Source organism: Rhinolophus hipposideros, assembly GCF_964194185.1.
Source record: "Rhinolophus hipposideros genome assembly, chromosome: 16".
In the NCBI taxonomy this organism is placed as follows: Eukaryota; Metazoa; Chordata; class Mammalia; order Chiroptera; family Rhinolophidae; genus Rhinolophus; species Rhinolophus hipposideros.
Genome location: NC_138062.1, coordinates 43,958,995 through 43,982,319, shown reverse-complemented (window position 1 = coordinate 43,982,319; position 23,325 = coordinate 43,958,995). Strand labels below are relative to the sequence as shown.

The following is a 23,325-nucleotide window of genomic DNA, read 5'->3' as shown; positions in this document are numbered from 1 at the left end:
CAGTTCGGTATTAGTTCCCTTGCGTGTTATTGAAGGTTAGCTGTGTGTGAGCAGGGACCTCATGTGTCTTGCTAATCACTGGAGTGGTACCTGGCCCACAGTGGGTGCTTACTAAGTATTTGCTGAAGAATGATGGAGTAAATGACGTGACCATGTCTTTGTGGAGCTAAGTAGGGGCTGAGGCATCAGCTTTGCTGGCATTCCAACTAAAAAGTGAGCATGAGTCTCCCAAGATGTCTCCAGAGCAAGCCCCTATGGCCCTTCTCCTTCCTCAGAGAATGGTTAAGATTCAAGTTGCGGTGGGGACCAGGGGCATGCCATGGTGTTGGGGCTGTCAGTGCTGGGTAGGTGGACTAACTTGGCCCCTGGTCTCTTCTTTTCTCTCTAGCTGCCTTCCTCGGGGACATCGCCCTGGATGAGGAGGATTTAAGGGCCTTCCAGGTGCAGCAGGCCACGGATCTCAGACAGCGTACAATCCGCAGGTCTTCTATCAAAGCTGCAGGTACACTGGGTACGGGCCGTCCCTTCTATGTCCCAGAAATGAGTTCCAGAATCGGAGAGACAGGGACCCTTCCTGTTCACAGCCAGCCTCCTGGCTCAGAGGCCATGAGCATGAGCCCATTGTAAGGGTTTGTTTTCTCTTAGGATATCTTTATCCTTTTCCCAGAGGAACAGCAAGTATAGACATTCCCAGGAGTTAAGAACCAACATTCTTTTTGCTTCCAGTTTACAAAGTCCTTTCAAAAGCATTATCTAACGTGACCGTCCCTAACCACTTTCAAAGGTAGGTGTCAGGACAACTCTCGCTTTGTAGATACAGACACTGAGCTCCACGGAGGTGATGTGACTTGCTCAAAATCATAAAGGTGGTCAGTGGCGGAGCTGGGACAGGAACCCAAGCCTCTGACTCCACATCTAATGCTCTTTTCTCAAGAGCTTTCCTTGTGAAATCTTTCCTGATCATCCCCCAGACATGACTGTACCTTCATTTTCTGTGGTCTCTCTGTACTTATACTGTTAGCAGCTCACTCAGTGCCTCATAGTGCAACAATTTGTTTGTGTGCTACCTCCCCAGCTGAACTCAAAGCTCTTCAAGGTCAGGGATGGGTCCTTCCTATCCCTGGGTGTGGTCCAAGCACCTAACAATCCTCCTGGCACTTGTGCATGGATGAGGGAATGAGGAGAAGGAGGCCTGGACTGGCTCAGTTCTGTCCAGCCTTCTCCCGGATCTGGAACATAGTCCTGCCCACAGGTAACTCTCCCATTGCCAAAAGGTGCAGATGCTTACCTGGGACCTGTGATGAGCACATTCTGGTGGTGCCAGGCAGTTGTCCTGTCCAGCATGGGGAAGGACGCCGGCATGGGCACCCATGGATTGAAGATCAAACTATCCCAGAGAGCAGCTGGCATTGGAGGGTGACCTAGTGGCCTATTAACTAGCAAGGCTTACTCGACCTTAGTGGGGACTAGTACACATGGTACAAGGGGAGAGCAGAACGGAGGAGCTGGGTCACCTGGGCTGCCACTAACCCACCACATGACTTTGGGCAAATCTTTTTGGCCTTAGTTTCCTCCTTTGTCCAAGGTAGATAGTGAGACTTGCCCAGTTCAAGCAAGAGAGCTACTGTGTCAAATGAGAACATGTATTTGGGAATACTTAAAGAAGACATCAAGTTCTGTATGTACCACAAATATGAAGGTTTATTGGATGAGAAGGGACCATTTCCTAGTCTCAGTTCCCCACAATTCCTAGAAAAAGAGTACACCATTGTTCCTTTTTTTTTTTTTTCTGTTACAGTCAACCCTCACTATTCACGGCAGTTATGAATAAAGTTATCCAGTAACCTCATAGTCATTTTATACAGTCACTGCAAACACCTCATTAGCTACTACTAAGCCATTACTCCTAGGAGAAATACAATTAAGTTCCTGTGAGCCTCTGGTCACAACATTTTCATAACTCATCAATACGTAGCCCTGTCTCATGTGGATTTCTGTTTAAATATGCTTTATTTAATATACAGTTGGTTCATTAACATTGAACTCGTCATGGCCAACAGACTATGACTCATGCCTGAACAAAGCATATCTAACACAGGCATTTTCTCCATCACAGCCTTCTTGCCCATAGGAACACTAGACAGCTCTAGCAGGTGGAGCAGAGGGGAGTCATTTTAAACAGCAAAATCACCAACAGAAAAAGCACAAAAATGCAGAAAAACATGGCACTAAATAGACTGTGTAAAAGATACTTGTTTACAGCATGACAACTGAAACAAGAAGGCAGGCATCGCCTTGTTCAGCCTCAGCTGGGCATGTGCACGCTCGGTGACTCAAATGTTTCACTGCTCTGTGTACGTGACCAGGAAAGAGCTGAGGGTATCAATTTTGTATACAAATAAATATGGAATCCCCCAATAATGAAGATTGATTATAATGTGTTTCCCCCTCCTCTCCTTCATTTACTTGCTTCCAATGTCTTCCTCTTTCAATTCCAGGAAACTCTTCTACCCCCAACTGCCAGCGTGCTACTGGGCAGCCTCAGAGGAGAAGCCGTGGCAGATGGAGAAGCAGGACCCGGAGCCGGCGGGCAGCAACTTCCAGACCAGAGCGCGTATGGCCCGATGGGGTCATCCCCTTTGTCATTGGGGGAAACTTCACTGGTGAGCTTGCTGTTGGAGCAGCCCGGCCGTGCATGCTAGTATGAGTGGTACCTTCTGCGATCTGGCATCCACTCCTGAGCACTGGGTGGTGGTGGGCTCATCTGGACACTATGACAGCCTCGCCTCCTTCATCCCGGCAGGCAGCCAGAGGGCAGTCTTCCGGCAGGCCATGAGGCACTGGGAAAAGCATACCTGTGTCACCTTCCTGGAGCGCACTGATGAGGACAGCTATATTGTATTCACTTATCGACCCTGCGGGTGAGCAGGGGCCCCTGGGCACAGCACCCTCATTTATCTCCTCAACCCATGTTCTGCCCTGGGCACTGCAGCTGCCCCACCTGGACAAGGCCTTACGTCATCTGTCCCCTCCTGCCATGGGGCATCTCCCCAGTAATGCTCCCAGATGTGACTGTGACCCCACCACACAGCCTGGGCATCCCCAGGCTCAGGCCCCACCCCTGCCCCTTTGCTCCCCACCCCCCTGGCAGCCTAGCCCGGCCCCTGAGTGGATGCACTCCCCCAGCTCGGGACCGCCCCCCTGAGCTGGCCCCGCCCTCCAGGTGCTGCTCCTACGTGGGTCGCCGTGGTGGGGGCCCGCAGGCCATCTCCATAGGCAAGAACTGTGACAAGTTTGGCATCGTGGTCCATGAGCTGGGCCACGTCATCGGCTTCTGGCACGAGCACACAAGGCCAGACCGGGACCGCCATGTCTCCATCGTGCGCGAGAATATCCAGCCAGGTATGCACTTCGATCTGGGGTGGGGGATGGGAGTTGGGGGGCTGCACTGTGGCTCCGGCCCCAGCCCCTGCTCCAGGACCCCTGGTGGGGACAGCAGCCGCTCCCTGGAGCCATCACCTTTGGTCAACTCAGCATATAGTCTTAGCCCTGCCCAGGGCAGGTTGGTGCAGACCCTACCCCTGAGGCATCTGCCCTGGCCAGTGGCAGCTCAGGGACCACAGATAAGTTGTGGAGCTACTGTGTGTGTGCGGTGGGGAATGGGCCAGGTCCTGGACACAGGAGCCATCCAGAGCAGCCAGAACCCAGCTGGCTTTCAGGGTGGTGTTTGGGGAGGGGTCTACCTGTCCCCCATGCTGCCTCAGCCTTTCTCTTCACTTACCCAGTCTTCTGCCCTTTGTTCTGTCCTCGAAGGGTGTTTTCTCTCTCCTTTCTCCTCGCTATGCTCTCTCTTCCCTCCCTTCCTGTTTCCTCCCTCTCCCCAGGCCTCCTCCACTCTTCACTGCTTTCATCTTGCTGTGGTTCTAGAAATGGGCACTTCCTTCCCATACTCCCTTGAGCCTTCCCTGCAACACGTCCTCCTTCACTCTGCCCCTCTGCTGGACACTCTTCTAGAGACCTGCCCCTCCCCCCAAGCTTCCCTTGGCTGCTCCCTGGACCCTCAGGTAGGGGGGCATCTCTCCAGTACAGGGAGGACCCCTTTCCCCATCCTGCATCCCGCACAGACCTGCCCCCTCCTACCCCCCACACCCTTTTCCTGGTCTTCGCAGGGCAGGAGTATAACTTCCTGAAGATGGAGGTCCAGGAAGTGGAGTCCCTGGGGGAGACCTACGATTTTGACAGTATCATGCACTATGCCCGGAACACGTTCTCCAGGTGAGAGATGGGCCTGGTCTCTGCTGGGGCAGCCCAGCCCTGCCCTCCGTGGGCCTCCTGCTTTGCACCAGGCTGTCCTGGTAGGGTAGTTAGCAAGGACAAGAGTGGGTCCTGGGTAGCTGCAGCCCCCAAGCAGAGGACCTGTGGTGCTGCCCGCCCTGCTATCCTCTTCTACCATGGGCCCATGGCAGGGCCAGGACTCACAAAGCGTAGGTTCTTCACCTAGTGCTGTGCACACTGCGCACGCCTGGCCCAGGCGGCTGAAATCCAGCCACTCGGCAAGCCGCGCGCTGTGGCCCTGAAACTGTTTCAGCCCAAAGGAGCTGAACTTATCCCTCCTCTGAAGACCAAAGGGGGACCCATTTTTCTAATTGGGAGCACCCTTTTCTCATCCGTCTGCCTTTTGGTAATTGGTGGATTTGCGCAAAGACTGGATTCTGTTCTGGACCAGCTCCCTCCCCACCTCACAAGCACATACACACTTACTCTTTATCCTGGGCCCAGGTTTCCAGAGTTACAGCCAGAACCCCAAGGTAGTGGGCCAACCTCCCCCACACCAGCTTCTGAGCCTCGTGTTGTAACCGACCCTCGTCCTCCTCACCCTCCTTCCCGTGGGACTTTTCCCACGCCTGGCTCTTTCCTCATCCTCTATCTGCCCTCTCGCTCAGTCCCAGACAGCAGCCCTCCCCACTCTCCTCAGTTCTCCTAGACCCACTCTTCCTGCCTCCAGACCTGAGGGAGCAGAGACCAAGGAAGAGTGCTGAGGTCATCCTACTCCCCACACCCGCAGGGGGGCCTGTACATTTTCTACCACGTCCCTCCCTTCTCTTTGCTGAGTCGCACCCAGCTGGCGTGAGTCAGGGGCCCTGGGGAGGTGAAGCTGCCTGCTTCCCCTTCTCTCAGATGGAAACACCCAGGATTTCACAGGCAGGAACTGGGAGGGCTGGAGACATTGATGGATCGTGAGCTGGTGGGCTGTGCCGGGGTCTGGTCTGGCCACGGTGGAACCTGCCCTTTGGCTTTGTCCCAGGTGCTCTCAGAAGCAGCCATGCCAACAGGGTAAAGCATTGGCACGGGGTCATCCTGGGAGAAGTGCAGTGAGGGCGGAATTAGCATGGGCCACAGAAGCAGGACTGGGTGCGGCTGGAGATGTGATTGACAAGGGGTCTGAAGCTCTCCTGGGGCTGGGAGTCGGGGCCAGGTTGAGTGCAGCACCAGTGGGTCCCCAGGGCATGCTGGGCCTGTGTCCCTGACCTCCCAAAGTGTTTCTGGGGCTCCCCCAGTCTCTTGTGGTGTGGCTGCCACGGAGCAGGGTGGCTGCTGGTCAGTGGGCAGCTTAATGACAGGGTGAGATGTCTCCACCCGTCCCTGACCCTGTTGAGGAATGTCTGGGCTCTGGCAGGGTCGTGACCTTGGGTGCACACAGGCACGCCACTCCTCTTTCCATCAGATTCTCACCCAGATCGGGCTTGTTCTCCTCAGGGGCATCTTCCTGGACACCATTGTTCCCAAGTACGAGGTAAACGGGGTGAAACCTCCCATCGGCCAAAGGACACGGCTCAGCAAAGGGGACATCGCCCAGGCCCGAAAGCTCTACAAGTGCCCAGGTTGGGGCAGGGAGGGACGGGCCAGGGAGGAGTGGAGGGTATGGCCTCAGGCAGGCAGAGGCCAGGGCTTGGGACCAGGAAGGTTAAAGCTGTGAGTCTTAGAGAAGGCCACAGCTGCCTGGTGGAGGGGGCCCTCAGGGAGGGGCAGTTTTCAAGTTATGGACCAAACTGGAACTAGAATCAGGTGGTGGTGAAATGCTGAGCCACCCACTTTCTGAGGGTCTGGGAAAATGAGGGCACTAGGAGCAGAAAATGGGGAGAGCAGAGCAATTCTCAGGGAGTGAGGAAGAGTGAGGTCCACCAAAGGAACCTGACCTTAACTGTAGAACCCAGTTGCCTTGACCACAGGACATCTGGTGTGAGCCTGTCTGTGAGAAGGGAGTGGATCTTAAAGGGACAGGACCACCCGAGACTCTCCCCTCTCCTCAGCCATTCTCCTCTCCCCCAAGGATGCCGGGGTGCAGGGTGGGGAAGCCTGAAGTTTGGGGAATCGGGTGCCTGCAGCCAGCTACCCAATCATTTCCTTTCCTTGACAGCCTGTGGAGAGACCCTTCAAGACAGCACAGGCAACTTCTCCTCTCCTGAGTACCCCAACGGCTACTCCGCCCACATGCATTGCGTATGGCGCATCTCTGTTACACCTGGGGAGAAGGTAACTAAGCGTCTCCTGTCAGGGCTGCAGAGTAGGAGCAATAGTCAAGGTAGTGTGAGCGACCAACCAGGAGACAGTAAAACACATCCACCCCACAAGAATGACGCAGCACTACAGCGAGGAGGGGCTTCTACCAGTGGTTGTAAATGAAGGCTAACTCGCAGGGAGCACTTACTGTGTGCCAGGCACTTTTCTAAATGTTTCTCAGATCCATTTACAGGCTTTTCACATGGAGTCTGGACCTCTCACCCACCCCTGGACCTTCTGAGCCCTTTGTATTTTTATTGCTCCCAAGAGTCAGCATTAAGACTTTGTTTCCCTTGATTGGAACAGGTGCTAGTGCAGCCTTAAGTAGCCTTGATCTGGATTAGGTTTTATTTCTGGTCACATTGTTCATCCCAACAATGCTCAAGATCATGTTGAATCTGAACCGTACCTTCCAACAGGTAGCCATCCCTTTCTCTCTGTCATGAGCTCATTTGGTAAGCAGGCCTTCTGGGTCTTCGGAACCTGGTCTTTGATCAAAATATTGAATGGGACATGAATCAAAACAGATGTAAGATCTCCCTCTGCACTGACGGTGAGCCATTAATGGGTAGGTTTTAGGCAGAGTTATTCCACCAGCTATGACACCACTTAATGTCGTTACCGTCCAGCCACAGGTCACTCCCTAGTTGACCAGGATGTGCGCTTCTTCTGAGACCACTCCTTTGTCATCTTTATATCCTTGGCACAGGACGTGGTTAATAAATGCCCAATATGTAGATGGATTGCCTAATCAAATCAAGTCTACAGTTCCACTTAGTAAAACCCCTTTTAAAAAGAAAGTGAATTTGTGACGTGCCTTGTTTTAAGTTAACCCCAACTGACTCTTAGTAATCAAATGTTTTTTTCCTAAATGGTCACAGACCATCTGTTTAATTGGAAATTGACATTCAGCTCGGTGGTTTGCAATTCCCAGAATTCACTCCAAACCCCTCCTCCCAACACACACATGCACGCGCACCACATACAGCCCTTCTGAAATTGGGAAAGCTTTTGTTGAGTTCTCAAAATTACAGACACTGAGCACATCTGCAAGTTATTTGAATGTCTTCTGATGTCATTCTTGAGCCTAGACACAAGAGCCAACTTAAAGAGGTGCTCACTGACTCCTTATATTATTGAACTTCATTTACTTTCCAAACTATGCTTATTTTATTTTTGTAATTTGAAGATTATTTCATTAATGACAGATTTTTACGAAGGTTGAGTCATTCTTTCATCTTTCTTGGTTAACGTTCTACCTTCTTCCCTTAAAAGTGAACCCATCCCTTCCTTGTACTTGTTCTGATCTAACTTAAAAATTGCAATCCTTTTTGCTATCTTGTACTGACTGTGCCCTGGCTTCCTTCATCCCTCTGCCAAGGATCTTCACTATTCCAGCCTTTGGAAATCTCACCACAAATAATAAGAACTAATGATTACGGAGCATGTGATTGGCCAGGCATGTGTTAAGATCTTTATGTCTTATATCTTTTAATTAGCACAACAGTATTATTATAGGCGGGGCACTAATGATGCCCTCATTTTGTATAGGAGAAAAAAACAAACTTGGAAAAAGTAAGTAACTTGCCCAAGATCTCATAAAACCTGAATTATGACACAAAAGTCCACGATTACAATGCTGTGTGTATTCCAAGGCCCTGTCCCATTTCAGCAACTACTTAAGTGCCCTTCAGCAAACCTGTGTGCCCACTATGTGCCAAGCACTGGGGATGGAAATGTACATGAGACAGATCCCAGCCCCAAAGAGCGCAGAGTAGGGTAAAGCGTTCCTTTCTTTCCTGTTGAGGTTTGCTCAGTCGGCAGGGGCATGGCAGCTTGGTCAAGATCCATTTCCTTCCCTGTTCCCCTGGGCTGGCATGGGGCCGACCCTAGTCTCTAGTGGACACATGGCTTTGTCAAGCCTTTGTGTGCCTCGACCCTAATAATTCCCAGAAGACTTCCCATCCTTTATCGGAGGCCTGACTAGAGGTCCAGGGAGAGATGTGGGCTGCAGATAAAAATTCCAGATTAATCAATGCGTGGTTGTAGAAGTAGCAAAAAATAAAACCCACCCACAGCCCTGGATGAGACTGTAGAGTTATAAGTTAAAGAAAAATAGAACCCTGGGAGACAGACTGTTTAAAAGGCCTGCGGAGGCTGGGGAGCCAGAAGAGGATGGCATCATACAATAACGGCCACTCTTTGTTACTTAACAATTACGTGCCAGGCAAAGTATCAGTCATCTTACCTGCATGATCTCATTATTCTTTAACAACGGTTCTATGACATGGGCACGATATCCCTATTGGATAGATGAGAGAGCTGAGGCTCAAAGAGCATGAGTAAATGTGCCCAAGTTTACACAGTCGTCGTGGTGTCAGTTCTAGGATTGTCTGATTCCAAAGTCTATGCGCTTTCAACAGTAAGCCTTAAATAAACCCACCGGTGTCAGCCGGTGGACTTTGGCCTCTGTTTGGCTGCTGAAAGGTTGTTTTCCACTGGCTTCCCAATTCTTGGCTTATTGTCAGAAATGCAAACTTACCTTATACAACTGTGCAAGTCAGGAGTATGTCAAGCAAGAGAAAGAACCTCTTTGGAAGGCTTCTTTGAGAATCCACAAGTCTCTACACTGCACGTAATAAGCAGCTACCCTGAAGAGGATTTACAGTGTCGCCCAAGCTGAGAAGCCAGCCTTTGTGAGCAGGAAAGTGGTTTCAGAGGGAGATCATGGTCAAATGTTGCAGAGGAGCGAAGAAGATAAAAGTTTAACATGTCTTTTGGATTTATGAGTATCCACCCTCATTCTCATCCCTGCCTTCTGATGTCTTGCCTATTCTTCAAGTTCCAACCCAAATTCCACCTGCTCTGTAACGCCTTCCCTGACTCCCACCTCTCATCCTCCAACCGACAGAGATGACCCCTCCCTCCTTTGCAAGGCCTGTGCAAGGCCCTCCCCTAAGTCCTGCTTCTCAAGCACTGAAGGGTGTGGGGCTCTGAGGATGGAGGGGAAGTTGAGGCTCATCCTTTGCCCAGCTGTTGGGCAAAATTGATTGGCAGGCCTGAGGAGGCCACATACAGTGGTGGTTAAGGGTGTAAGTTTAAGAGCCAGTGGGCCTGGGTTTGACTCCCAGCTTTGCTCTTTATTGGATGTATAATCTCGAGAAAGCTGCTTAACTTCTCTGTGCTTTTGTTTCCCCATTTGTAAAATGGGCCTGGTGACAGTCCCTCCCTCATGGGGTTGCTATGAGGATTAAACTACTTGATGTACTGACGTGCTTAGAGCACTGCAAAGCACGTAGTGAGAGTTCAGTCAACGTCAACTGCTATTCCCATTCTCTGTTCATCATCTGATAAATGAGTGGGCCCTGGCCAACTTTCCTGGGGCCCATCTGCCTCCCTCTTACTTCCTGGATTCTGGTCTGAACCATTTCAAATACCAAAATATCTTAAGCAAACTCAACTCCACAGACATGTGTCAGACACTGCTGTAAACTTTAACTACATTAATTTAATTCCCCTCAGGCCTATGAGACAGGCACTATTACCTTTATCATCTTACAAATAAGGAAATGAAGGCACAGAGGAGTTAAATGACGGGCCTACGATGGTGCAGCGAGACCAGACTGAAGCCAGACAGTGGGTCCCTGAGGGGTGACGTGTTCTCCCAATTCTTCCCTGAGAGCGTCCAACAAACACGAGGAGCACACGCGGGGTGCACCTGGAGACCCTGTACCCCGTATCTCATTGAATCCCCTGACTTCCCAGTGCAGTCATGAGGATCACCTCCATTTTTTATACAAAGACGCTGAGACACGAAGAAGTGAAGCCATGGGCCCAACGTCAGGAAATGGTAGAGCTGGCCAGGTTTTCTTTGGCAAAGGGGAGTGCCCCTGCCACCAGAGCACAGCTGTTTCCACATGACAAGTTGTTACAACTCTTAATTAGACACCTCCGGTCTCAATATAGTCATGGCTGTGGCTCCTTGTAAGAATCCCTAACCACCAGCACAGGTCGCTTCCTCCCGTGTGAGGCAACCTCTGGTGCCTCCCGCCACGTAGGAGGTCTCTGGTGGGCCCTTTGGGGTTCCACCAGCTGGGTGTGTGTGGTTTCTTCTTTAAAGGGTCTGAACCGATCCACCCTGGGCAGAGCCAGGGTTGTTTCCGAGGAGGAGGGGACAGTTGCTACTGTTCTTAGCACAGCTGGTGAGCAAAATTGATTGGCAGGCCCAGTGAGGCCGCCCACAGTCGTGGATGAGGGTGTAAGTTTAGAAACTAGAGTGCCCTCATTCGGCCCTCTGCATTCCTTCTTTCATCCAGCAACTCTTTAAGAGATATTTTTGTGTTGTTTGTTATATATAAGATAACATATGCATGTTGTAAAAGTTTTGAACAATATAGAAATGCATAAGGTAAAAATGGAATATTATCCCCTTGATCCTCTTCGAAACCCAGTCCTCAGCATGTCCTTCCATAACCTTCTAGGTGTGTGTATGTGTGTGTGTGTGTGGTGTGTGTGTGTGTGTGGTCTTCTGTAACTTGCCCTTCATTCAACAGTAAATCATGGTCATCATTCCATGTCAGCACAGATGGATCTAACTCAGTCATTTTCATGGCTGCTTATCATGCCATCATCTTGATGTCCCTTCATTTAATTATTTAATCATCCCCTGCAGGTCTCTATTGATGGATGTTGATAGAAGTTGTCCCACGTTTTCAAAAATGCTGCCATAAATATCTTGAAACTTATATTGTTATACACTCAGGCAAGTATATCTATTGAATATATTCCTAAAAGCAAAATTCCATTCAGGAAATATTCATTAAGCAACTACTATGTGCCATGCACCAAGGATTCCATAGTGAATTAAACTTCCTCTGCGATCATACTTCCTCATTTTCTAAAAGGATAAAATATAGGGCACTGGCTCCATAGTAAGAGCTGAAACAGATTTTTCAACCTGTTTTTCAAAATACCACGACTTATATTTTTATAAAAATACTGTCAAGGATTAATAATAATTATCAAGAGTGATATAGTGGGCTTTTCAAAACGCGATCGCACTCATTTACACCTCAGAGTACCACAGTTAATGAAAGGCCACCAAACATAAACATACTTAAACTTATGAATCAAAAGAAAAGGAAGATGGACCATGGGTCCAAGCTAGGTAAGGAGAGATGTGAGGACCTAAAGGTGACAGGCAGTGAATGCCATAGGCTCGGGGGATCGAAGATCATAGTGAACTGGAAGGATTATGGGCTCAGTATACAAAGGGAGTGAACGAGGAAAGATTGGGGCATGTGGATGGAGAGTGGGGTCCTTGAACTTGAGATTCTGAAGGCTAGGGTTTGGAGCACATTCTATGCGTGGCTGAGAAGGGGCAGAGACAGGGAGAGAGGAGGTCGTGGAACAGAGAGGCCAAGAAATGGGAAGAATCGTCGAGGTAGATACTGAAATCACCAAGAATTCTGACAGGGCTGGTGTTAGAGCGTGACCATCAGCCAGAAGCTCTTCCTTGACTGGTCACGGGTCACAGCGTTGATACTGGCTGCAGACAGCAATTGCCAGCACCTGCTTTGGGATCTTTTTCATTCTGGCCTCTTTTTCTGTCTGCTTCTAACTCTGCAGTGAGTCAGAGGGGAGACAGACCCCCTTCTCCTCCAGCAGGGAACACAGCTGGCACCACACAGGTGGGCCCCTTGGGCCATCTCGTGTCCAGTGCATACACCTTACTGTTCCCAGCAAACTGTTCTCTGGAGTTTCTGCTTGTTGGACTTAGAACATGCAACTGGTTTGGGAGCTCATTCTGGAAACTACTAAGGAAGCCATTTCCCTCCTAGAAAGTGTGCTTCTCTACTTATGAATGTGCTTTCCTACTGGGAGAGTTGGTACTTAGCAAGGTGTCACATTCCTCTAGGATTAGGTGAACATTTGGTGGGTTCAGAGGCTGAAAGGAGTTTGTGAGTGGGAGGCACTTAGGGGCGGCGCCTGTACCTGTGAGGTACTGTGTCAGGGTGAAATGTTCTGCATTTTACCCGTGAAGTAGCTGAGGTTCAGAGAGGTTGGGTGATTTACCCAAAGACTCACAGGAAATGCAGAGGTGAGATTCAAACCCAGGCCCATGTAATTGGAGTCTGGAGGTTTTTTTACTAAGTGATTTTTCATGCACGTAGCTTGTCCTTCTAAGTCCTGAGCTCCTTGACAGGAATGTATCTTAAACTCGTTCACGAGAAGGATTCAGATGTGGAAGGATATTCCCTTGTGCAGTTAACGTGACCGCGTATCCGGAGTCTGCGTTCAATAAAGATGTGACGATGAGTGACTCGGCCTGTCTTCCCTCTGCCTGTTCCCTCTGGGCCCTTCATTCCTATTTCAGACCCCCTGTACCATATGCCACCTGTGTCCTTTCTCTCACTGAGGAGACCTCTTCCCGGGAAAGGTGCTGTGATTTACATGATTTAAGTTGACCGTGAGGAGAGCTGGGTTTGTTTAACCCAAAGGCATGGCTCCTTACTAAGGAAATCAGTAAAATGAGCCTGCTCATGCACATATCCATGAGGCCACGCATTTTCAGGGAGGACTGGCCTGGGATATGTTGGAAGAATGCGGACTCAAACAGGCACACGGCTGGGGAGGAGTGACGTTTCTGTGCCAGGAGCTTCTTTGGGGAGCCCCTTAACTCTTTGTTACCCGCAGCAAACCACCTCAGGAAAGCAGGGCAGTGGTCATGAGGCTGGCGGGTGAGGCCTGTGAGGTGCGGAGAGCAGTGTAACCTTCTTCCTCCCCCTGTTCCCCTAGATCATTCTGAACTTCACATCCATGGATCTGTACCGCAGCCGCCTGTGCTGGTACGATTACGTGGAGGTCCGAGACGGCTTCTGGAGAAAGGCACCCCTCCGAGGTAATGGGCCAGCCCACCCCGGCCTCCTCTGCAGCCGGTTGCTTTAGAACTGCTTTGTCCTCCCCCAGGACGGCCAAGGGCAGCACCTTGCGGTGGGAACCATGCCTGTGAGCTACGTCACTAACTAGCTGTGTGACTTTGGGCAAATCCCTTTCCCGGTCTGGACCTCAGGGTCCTTGGTATAGGGCCCCCCTCAGACTGGGTCTCCCTCACACTGGGTCTCCCTCAGAGTGGCTGTCCGTGTATGGGTGGGGGGAGCCAGGAGTTGACAGAGGGAGATGAACACGCTATTCTGGGCATCCCCACAGTTCCAGGCTGTCTTCCTCATCTGAGTGATTTCAGAGGCTCCGTTTTCTTTGTCTGCGAGGTCTGGCCTGAGGGTGGCCACAGTGCAGTCTGGTACACCATGAAGGCTCCCGCCTTGGCACAGGGGCGGCTACCTACGTGGCACGGTGGCCCAAACTTGTTCACACAGGGGGGTGGTGGAAGGGAACAGGGGGTGGTGGAAGGGTGGTAAGTAGGGAATGAGTGGGTCAGAACCAAAAGAGAGAAGGTGCTTCAACGGACATAGACTTAGGGCAAAGAGAGGTGTTCTAAGAGAGTTTTGGCATCGAGCCTGAGGAGCTTTACGAACTCCCCTTCAATCCGGACACCATTCTAAGTAACTCAAGACTGCTCCTCAGCAGTGGAACCTTTGCCCCACAGCCTGTGCCGGCAGCCGGCTGACAAATCCTTGCTAATCATAGTTCTCCCTCAGTTTCTGATACTCGAATATCTCTTATTGCCCAAAGTAGCTGCTATTACAACACTTCCTTCCTGCAGCCGTGTGAGCTTTTCCAAGATTGCAGTTTATTTTTATAACTTACATCCCTAGGTCAGCACCCCCTGTCCCTTCCTGAAAGTTGGGAAACATCCATTTATTAAGAATACACAAAGCATCCCTGGTTGATTTCTTGACTACGAAGAATTCCACAGATGGCCAGCCTCATCCACTGGTGTGGATTCTTGTCGGGCTTTATTTCAAAGGGGACATATTCGAACTCAGTCCCCGGATCCTGAGATTTATGTGGGGTCCTGTGACATCCCCTGCATTTGATCAAATGACACATTTTATCATGTACAAGAAAAGCTGTATTCATTTTTTCGTATTGTTTACATGGAGACCAAGTAAGAAAATATATGTAAGTAATGATGATAAGATGCTCTCATGTACAGTTGGTTATTGTGAGGACTCACCTTTCCTCCTAGAAACAGACTCATATCCTATCTCTCAAGTACCTGAAATCCTCTAGAAGGGTACTGGCTCTTCAAGGCCAAGCTGGACCCTGAACCAGACACAGGCCCACTGAAGGGTGTGCAGTCTTGGGAATATATGCCAGAGCCCCGGAGCCCCCCAGAGAGGTGGGGCAGGCTTCCTGGAGGGACAGCCCTGGTGCAAGAAGGGGAGAGGGACTCACTTCGGGCCCCCTGCCCCTCTGTCCACACTATCTGCACAGGCCGCTTCTGTGGGGGCAAACTCCCCGAGCCTATCGTCTCCACCGACAGCCGCCTCTGGGTGGAATTCCGCAGCAGCAGCAACTGGGTCGGGAAGGGCTTCTTTGCAGTCTACGAAGGTACTGCGAATGGAGGAGGGGGAGGAGTCAGATACAGGGTCCCTGGGCATCCTAGAACCAGCCCCTCCTGGCACCCTAGGGGCAAGATTGAGGGCCCATGAGGGAGGAGGAAGCAGAGATCCAGGTGGGATTGGCTGGGATGGGGAGGGGGGCCCCTTGGGAAGCTGGGGGGATATGGAAAGGGGAGAGGGGCTCTCAAGCAGGGCAGAGCATTCTCACTGACCTCCCCTTTTTTCCCACCTCACACTGTGTCCCCAAAGCCATCTGTGGGGGAGATGTGAAAAAGGACAATGGCCACATCCAGTCGCCCAATTACCCAGACGATTATCGGCCTAGCAAAGTCTGCATCTGGCGGATCCAAGTGTCTGAGGGCTTCCACGTGGGCCTCACCTTCCAGTCCTTTGAGGTAGGTCAGAGACCCTGCGATCCTTTCATGCCCCAGTTGCGCCCAGGGTAGCCCACCTCTCTGAGGGCTTCTGGATGTTGGGTTCTGGCAACCAGAGCTTCTCCTGCTGATTGAGCCCCCGACACCCAGATCGAGCGCCATGACAGCTGTGCCTATGACTACCTGGAGGTGCGTGACGGGCATAGTGATAGCAGCACCCTCATCGGGCGCTACTGTGGCTATGAGAAGCCGGATGACATCAAGAGCACGTCCAGCCGTCTGTGGCTCAAGTTCGTCTCAGACGGATCCATTAACAAAGCTGGCTTCGCTGTCAACTTTTTCAAAGGTGCCTCCTACCCTGTCCCTCCACCCCACCCACCCCGTGGCCATTCCGTCTCCTCCTTTCTTTCTTGTTATTTTCTTATTTCATTGTCAAATCTTATTTCATTGTGGTAAGAACTCTTAGCGTGCGAACGACCCTCTGAACACGGTTTTTAAGTGTACCAGACAGTATTGCGGACCGCAGGCACGATTGTTGACGGACGGTTAGTCTGGTTCCACATGCTGGCTATTGTGAATAGTGGTGTGATGAGGTCATTCCTTCTTCATTCACCCATTCGACACAGAGACTGTGAAGGTTGCATAGACTCTGGCCCCCTGCCCTTGAATTTATGGCCTAACTGGGGAGAAAAGGTCAACCCCACTGAAAAACTGTATACCTCATTGGGGAAGTGACAAACTTACATAAGAATAGCAGAGACATGGTAGGTGCTCGATTATGAATTGAAATGACAACACAGGAGTCGCTTTCCCGTCCAACAATTTGTACAGAAGGAGGGCCCATAAGGCCTAGAGACAGGAAGTGCTGTAGGAGGTAGGAGCTCGGGTCGGAAACCGGGCAGCATGGACAATTTATCAGCGTGACCTTGGGCAGAGGGTTCTGCCTGAACCTCATTTCCTCCTCTGTAAAGTGGGGATGGTAATTTCCCCTCCATCACAGGCTTCATGTAAGGATGGAAAGAGAAATGAAAGAATAGTTCTTAGCTAGGACCAGCGTAGGGGAGGCACTAGGAAATGGTGGTGGCCACCAGCCCAGCCAGTGTGAGCAGAAGGAAGGCTCTGTAGCGTCCCCCTGTCCCCTCCTTCACATCACTACCTATCCCTTTGGGGCTCTCATGAGAAGAATCCCCAGGGGACCGAGTGGGTCCTGAGCAGTATGGGAGGTGGGGGGGCCCTGGAGGCCATGGCTTCAGAGCTGAGTGGCTCAAAGCTGACTTCCCGCTCTGGAATGGGGCTAGGGGAGGTCACAGGAAGCCTGAGGGACCCTGAACTTGACTCTTAAGCAGAAAGCAAGAGAAGGGACCTGGGACCTGGCCTGGGAGTCACTGACACCCTTTCCTTCCAACCTGCAGAGGTGGACGAGTGCTCTCGGCCAAATCGTGGGGGCTGTGAACAGCGGTGCCTTAACACCCTGGGCAGCTACAAGTGCAGCTGTGACCCTGGGTATGAGCTGGCCCCGGACAAGCGCCGCTGCGAGGGTGAGTACTCCCGCACTACCCCAGGACTCTGTTTCCTGCCTACCCCAAACCTTCCAGCCAGATCTTTCATGCCCTTGGACAGACCCCTTCTTGAAACGGCTAGGACTCCCTAGCACTTTCTTTACCACTTGTGGATAAGGAATACATTTCATATTGCCATCCCCCGGAATACACTGTCACTAAGGGTAATGTACTCTGGCTTTTTTTTTCTTTTCCATATTCTGTTTTTTGACTGCTGATGTTGACCTACGGATTGATTTCATTACCCACCCGAAGGTCATGATCCACAATTTGGAAACCACTGTTTTCAGATAGGCACTGAGTTTCAGCCTCTCCCTATCAATGTTTCCAAGAGGCTGGTGACAGTACTTTGTGGTTCACCGACTCCAGCTCAGCCTGTTCTTAGTGAACCTCTCTACTCACCTCCTGGCAGCCTCCCCTCCATGCCTTCCCGTCCTCACGGCCCACCGGCGCTGCCTTCCTCGAGCCCCTCCCTCTCCCTCCTCCCTTTCAACGGATGGCCTGGCCTGCATGAAATAGAAGTGGCCACACGCACACACTCATCTACTCCTTGTACTTTGAAGATATCCTGCCCCGTCTATGCCACCTTCCCTCCAGAGAGACCCAAGTCCCCATCTCCTCCTTAATGCCCCCAGCCCACTGCTCCTGCCCTTCCCTAGAGTGGGGACTCCTGGAAGGTGATGCCACCTCCCTTGTGCCCCCAGCTGCCTGTGGTGGATTCCTCACCAAGCTCAATGGCTCCATCACCAGCCCGGGCTGGCCCAAGGAGTACCCCCCTAACAAAAACTGCATCTGGCAGTTGGTGGCCCCCACCCAGTACCGCATCTCCCTGCAGTTCGACTTCTTCGAGACCGAGGGCAATGACGTAAGTGCCGCCCAGGGTTGAGGAGACACAGGAAGGTCTGAGGCATGGGAGCCCAGCGCAGTATCTGCTTCCTAGCCTCTGAAAGAAATACTCCAAGAATGTCGAGGGTTTCAGAGAAGCAGGGGAGCTCAGGGAAGAAGGCCTTGAAGCCCCGGGAGCACTTGGCATGTGGGAATGAAGGACCTGGTGTTGGGCTTGTGTGGGGAACACAAGAAGACCCATCAAATGGCAGCGGGGTGGCCCTCTTTTGAATTGTTAGATTTGGTAAAGCAGGTAACTGAAGGTGAAAGGAACCCCAGAACAGGAAGCCTCCTGGGTGGGGGTGGTCAGGAGAGGCTTCCTGGAGGAGGTGGGCCTGGAGCTGCGCTGCCCTGCAGGTGTGCAAGTACGACTTTGTGGAGGTGCGCAGCGGACTCACAGCCGACTCCAAGCTGCACGGCAAGTTCTGTGGCTCCGAGAAGCCGGAGGTCATCACCTCCCAATATAACAACATGCGCGTGGAGTTCAAGTCCGACAACACCGTCTCCAAAAAGGGCTTCAAGGCCCACTTCTTCTCAGGTAACCTTGACTCCCCAGCTCCAATTCCACTCCCCTGCTTCCTGCTGCTGCATCCTGCTCTCCCCAGGCCCCCTGCTGCCCGAAGCAAGGTCTGTCCACTGCTCCCCCACTAGCCCTCCACCACCAGGCCAGCCCCTCTGCCCTGAACCCTATTATTCCTGAGCCCTTAGGGCTCTCTGGCGGCTGGCCTGAGGCCAGGCAGGACGTAGGCAGGACGTGGGTGGGACCCAGACAAGCAGAAATGAAGGGAAAGGGAGGTGTCAGGAGGTGTCAGGAGCCTGAGAGAGGGCAGGCCCTGAGGCCAGAGGATAGGACGAAATGCAGAGAGCAGGAGGGTGTTTGCTTTGGACTCTGTGGGCCAGATCTCTAATCCGATCCTGCAGGTGCCAAATGGGTTCCTGCCCTGGAAGGAGCCTCCCTCCTTGTGATACCAAAGCCTGCCTGCTCCCCCTCCACCCTCAGTGGGAGACTCAGGTCCAACCGGCATTTATTTTATTTTACTTTATTATTCATTTAAGCAATGTTTTCATTATTTTATTATTATTATACTTACGTATTTTTTGTTATTTAGTTTATTGAGCACTTCCCCATGTAAGGCTTGGGGTAGAGCCCCTTTGATGGCCCCCTCTTCAGGTGGCATAAATGGTAGATAATGGCCTCTCTGAGCTTGACCTCCAGAGGTCCCAGGAAACCTCTTGCTGCTTGATTAATCCCTCTGTCCTTGGCCTTGGGGTTAGGCTGGGAAGCAACTGGTGGTCTTTCTGAGGCTGTAGGATCCAGGACACAGGCAGTGCAGGGTAGGAGTTCCATGGAACTGAGTGTGGAGGAGCAGAAGGGCTTTGTGGGGAGCAGTCCAGGGATCCTTACCCCGAGCACGCCTGGTGGGCTGGGCATGGGGTGGCAGGAAGGCAGGAAGCCCACCGCCCGTCCACGCTGCCTTCCTTTTCCCCTCCTTTGCCCAGGATCCTGCATCCTCCAGCCCCCTCTGTGGCCGCCCTACACCCCTGCTTGCCCCACCTGGATGCCATGCACTGTCCCTGGGTACTAGTTCCCTGCTTGGCACTGCCAGCCACTCTGCTCTGCTTCAAGTGCCTGCAGTCCCTGCCCCCTGCTTTCCGAGATCCTCCCCTTGCAATGCAAACCCCTTTCTTCCCTGTGCTCACCTGGAACTCCTAGGAGGTGCTCACCAGAGGGCTGAGGGGACGTTAACACCTACTCATGTGGGTTCGGCCCCAGGAAAACCATTACCTGCTTACTCTCGTCTCTTTCTGCCCTTCTGTTGCTCCAGTCTTGGAGAGAGAGGGGGACTGACACCACGTCTGTCAGGCCTAGAGCCCAGGGCTCTCCATCCACGGTTACTGCCCTGCCCTGGCGTGGCACTGTGCCAACCCCACCCTCAGCCCTGCACAGAGACGCACACACACACGTGCATACCTGCGCACACACACGTACATTGCCCTGTCGCACAAGAAACCTGCAGAGGACCCTCACCAATGGGCATCAAGGTCCAGCCCTCAGGGCATGGGGCGTCTGACTCTGGCTCCCAGGAGGGGGCTCTTTGGACTTTTGGGACAACGAGCCAGGAGACTCTAAGCCAAGAAGGAGAAGAAAGAGCCTGAAGACCTTCAGTCTGACCCCAGCCACCTTCCGGGGCATTTGGCACTGGAGGGTGAGTGCCGTCTCCTTGTCTGGGCCCATGGCCATCCCACTCCCTGCTCCTGCCCCTCCTGCAACCTGCCCCCTGGCTCTGACTGGAGGCTGTCCATCCCCCACTGGGCCAGGGCCCCACTGTGCCAGGGCCCCACCCCGGGACGCTAAAGCAGGCCTTCCTCAGGACTTACTTTTCTCTCATTCATTCATTGAGCCATTCACTTACCCATTCACTCATTCATTGGGCAAGTATTTTTTTATCCCTGCTATGCACCAGGCCATGTACTAGGTATTTGGGGTGCAAATAAGAGGAAGGCGTGGTTAAACATTTCCGGGAAATCTTTGCTCAGTCCATGAGCTCCCACCGTAGTCACCTGTGAGTTCCTCAGGGACACCCCAGGCCCGTCATAGGGTGCTCATCCCCCCCCACCCCACTTTCCTGCAGGGCTAGTTCAAAGGCAGCTTCCACAGACCCTCAGGGTCCCTGTTTTGCTCTAACTGAAGAGCCCTACGAGGGACTTGGGGACTCTACCTCTTGGCCCTGGGTTCCTGTTGGCCCCAAGAGGTCTGGCCCACCTGAGAATGGATTGGAGAAGTAGGGTGTTCTGGGGGCGAAGGCTCTACGTCTCAGGCCCCTCTCCTGATGAGACCAGTCACAGGGCTCCCCTTGCCAGAGGCCCACCTAGCTATTTGAATGCCAGCAGGCAGTTTTCTACCTCACAGTGCATCTCTGGCATTCTGGGTGTCCATTTGATCCACACACCTTCCCTGAATGCTTGCCTCTGCGCCAGGCACGTGGTCCCCAGAATGACCACAGACAGGCTGGTGAACATGTGGGTGTGACATGCACATGCCTCTGTGACCCTGTGTTTGTGTGTGTCAGTGCACATGTTTGTGTGTTCACAGGAGAGTGCGTGTGTGGGTCCCCTGGACGTGAGCAGCAGTAGGTACGAGCCTGCTGGAGTGTGTAAGTGTGTATCGTGTGCATGTGTTCACAGATGGGTGGATGGCTGATAATGTGTGTGTGCTATGTGGATTTGTGTGTGAGGGGGTGTGGGTCAGTGTCTGTGCTGCCATGTTCAGATAACAGGACCTCCATGAGAGGAACCTGTGTCTGTGGGTGTGTTGGTGTGAAGTGTGTGTGTGTGTGTGTGTGTCTAACACACTCGGTAGCTGCAGCAGCCAGAAGGAGAGAGCAGAACTCTCCCTCAGGTCCATCCTTTCTGTGGACTGCTCCCCTCTGCGGGAGACTGTTTTTCTTCCCCTAGTGCGCGGATCTTGTGCCCACCCCTGCAGGCCTTCTCCCTGCCACCAGCTTCCTCCCCATCCATCCATCCCCTGTTGCTGTGCTCCTACCACCGCCTACCCCTCTGTGACCTGGCTGCGCCAGACATGGCCATCCTGCATGTGTGTCCCTGCTGCCTTCCCGCCCTGCCCCGTGGATCTGCCTCCCAGGCCCCGGGTCTGGTTTTCACTGCTCTCCCTGTCTGGTCCCTGCCCTCCACCCCCACCCCTTGGTCCCTTTTCTCCTTCTCTCTCTCGTTTCAGAAAAGAGGCCGGCTCTGCAGCCCCCTCGGGGACGACCCCACCAGCTCAAATTCCGAGTACAGAAAAGAAACCGGACCCCCCAGTGAGGCCTGCCAGGTCTCCCGGACCCTTTGTTACTCAGGAACCTCACCCTGGACGGAATGGGATGGGGGCTTCAGTGCCGCCCACCCCCACCTCCGCTCTGCCATTCCGGCCTGCCTCCCTCTGGCCGGACAGAACTGGTGCTCTCCTCCTCCCCCCTGTCCCCCTCACGTGGACAGGGGAACTTCCCTGCCCCCACCCCCTCCCATTTTGATGGTGTCTGTGACATTTCCTGTTGTGAAGTAAAAGAGGGACCCCTGCGTCCTGCTCCTTTCTCTTGCAGTCTGCTTGTCCGTGTGTCTGTTTTTCCACTTGTCCGTCTGTCCAGTAAGCAGGTAATGGTAGAGGGTTCCCACACTGGTCAGTTGCAGACCTGGACCTCCCTCCACCCCACTTTTACTTTTTCTCCCCACAGCTGGGCCCCCCTAGGCTGGCTACGCTTGGCGCAGGGCCGGACCTCACATCACCTTGGCCTCTCGCTCCCCACCCAGCTCCCGGGGGGAGGAAGCCCAGCCAGGCCTCCCACTTCCCCTGGGGTGACTGCCCGGACTTCTGCCCTGCACAGACCTGGGGTCTGCCCTTGTTTGCTCCCCTGCAGACAAGGACGAGTGCTCCAAGGATAACGGTGGCTGCCAGCAAGACTGTGTCAACACCTTCGGCAGCTACGAGTGTCAGTGTCGCAGTGGCTTTGTCCTCCATGACAACAAACACGACTGCAAGGAAGGTAAGAGATGCTAGTTTCGGGGTCCAGAGCTTGCCGGGCACCTTGTGTTGCCTGCAGCATATGGACCTGAAGGGCCAAAGGCTGGGGAATGGGAGGTCAGAGGTGCCACCGCCGTCAGGCTCAGTTTAGACTCCAGGAGCTGAGTGACCTCTAAGGTCACCTCATTTCACCTCCTGTCTGGTGCATAGGTTTTCCCAATCCAAGCAATATCCAAGCCACATTTACTTCCCGTCTCTTTGTGCACGTCAGGAGAGGAAGGACTCACCGCTGTGTCCGGGCTCCATTTTAAAGCTGTTCTGGTGGTTAGTACGTTGTCAAACCCATGTCTAAGTTCTTCTCTTTGAAACAGCCTCCCTCTGGCTGACAGGTGAGATAGGACAGCAGTTAAGAGCATAGACTCTGGAGCCAGGCTGCCTGGCCCAGCCCTGCTACTTAGCCAGCTGTGCGCCCCTGAGCAACTGACTTCTCTCTGCACCTCAGTTTACTCCTCTGTGACAGGTAGATAGTAATAGCAGCCACCTTGCAGGGGCATGGGGCTGTGAAAGGCTCCGAGCAGTGCCTGGCTCATCACAGGCACAATCATGCATGTCACCATTATTGGTCACACTGCTGACCCGGGGACACTCAGAGCAGGGCTGCTGCCTCCCAGACACTGAAACCCTGCAGATATCTGAAAACAGCCCACGTGTTATCCCCGGTATCATCTGGCACAATAGAATACTGCTCTGTTCCAAGGCATTAATTCTACAGTGGCCCTGCCTGCTGGGAACATAGTATCCCCCCAGCATAACACAGACTTGCCTCTGCCGCTGAGTCTCTCTGTGACTTTGGGTGAGTCACTTCACTTATTTGAGCTTCAGTTTCCTCACCCATGAGATGA

General features: G+C 52.6%; 1 protein-coding gene across 7 annotated transcripts in view; it reads left to right on the top strand.

Moving 5' to 3' along the window:
* The window catches only part of BMP1 (bone morphogenetic protein 1), a 38,155-nt gene that overhangs the window by 7,605 nt on the left and 7,225 nt on the right, over window positions 1-23,325 (top strand). For 2 of the 7 annotated variants that reach the window (XR_013995073.1, XM_081075911.1), the window contains exons 2-16: window positions 389-511; window positions 2,499-2,663; window positions 2,804-2,921; window positions 3,224-3,402; window positions 4,170-4,275; window positions 5,758-5,882; window positions 6,419-6,534; window positions 13,360-13,462; window positions 14,959-15,075; window positions 15,336-15,481; window positions 15,611-15,806; window positions 16,873-16,998; window positions 17,724-17,884; window positions 18,262-18,442; window positions 22,320-22,445. Coding sequence is in view for 5 of the 7 variants with exons in the window: in XM_081075911.1 (XP_080932037.1) it covers window positions 389-511; window positions 2,499-2,663; window positions 2,804-2,921; window positions 3,224-3,402; window positions 4,170-4,275; window positions 5,758-5,882; window positions 6,419-6,534; window positions 13,360-13,462; window positions 14,959-15,075; window positions 15,336-15,481; window positions 15,611-15,806; window positions 16,873-16,998; window positions 17,724-17,884; window positions 18,262-18,442; window positions 22,320-22,445 (2,088 nt within the window). In the remaining 2 variants the exon portion in view is untranslated. Of the gene's footprint in view, window positions 1-388; window positions 512-2,498; window positions 2,664-2,803; window positions 2,922-3,186; window positions 3,403-4,169; window positions 4,276-5,757; window positions 5,883-6,418; window positions 6,535-13,359; window positions 13,463-14,958; window positions 15,076-15,335; window positions 15,482-15,610; window positions 15,807-16,872; window positions 16,999-17,723; window positions 17,885-18,261; window positions 18,443-19,618; window positions 20,178-21,640; window positions 22,446-23,325 lie in introns of those variants that run through there. The other 5 variants (XR_013995072.1, XM_081075912.1, XM_081075914.1 and 2 more) reach the window with 5 other exon arrangements.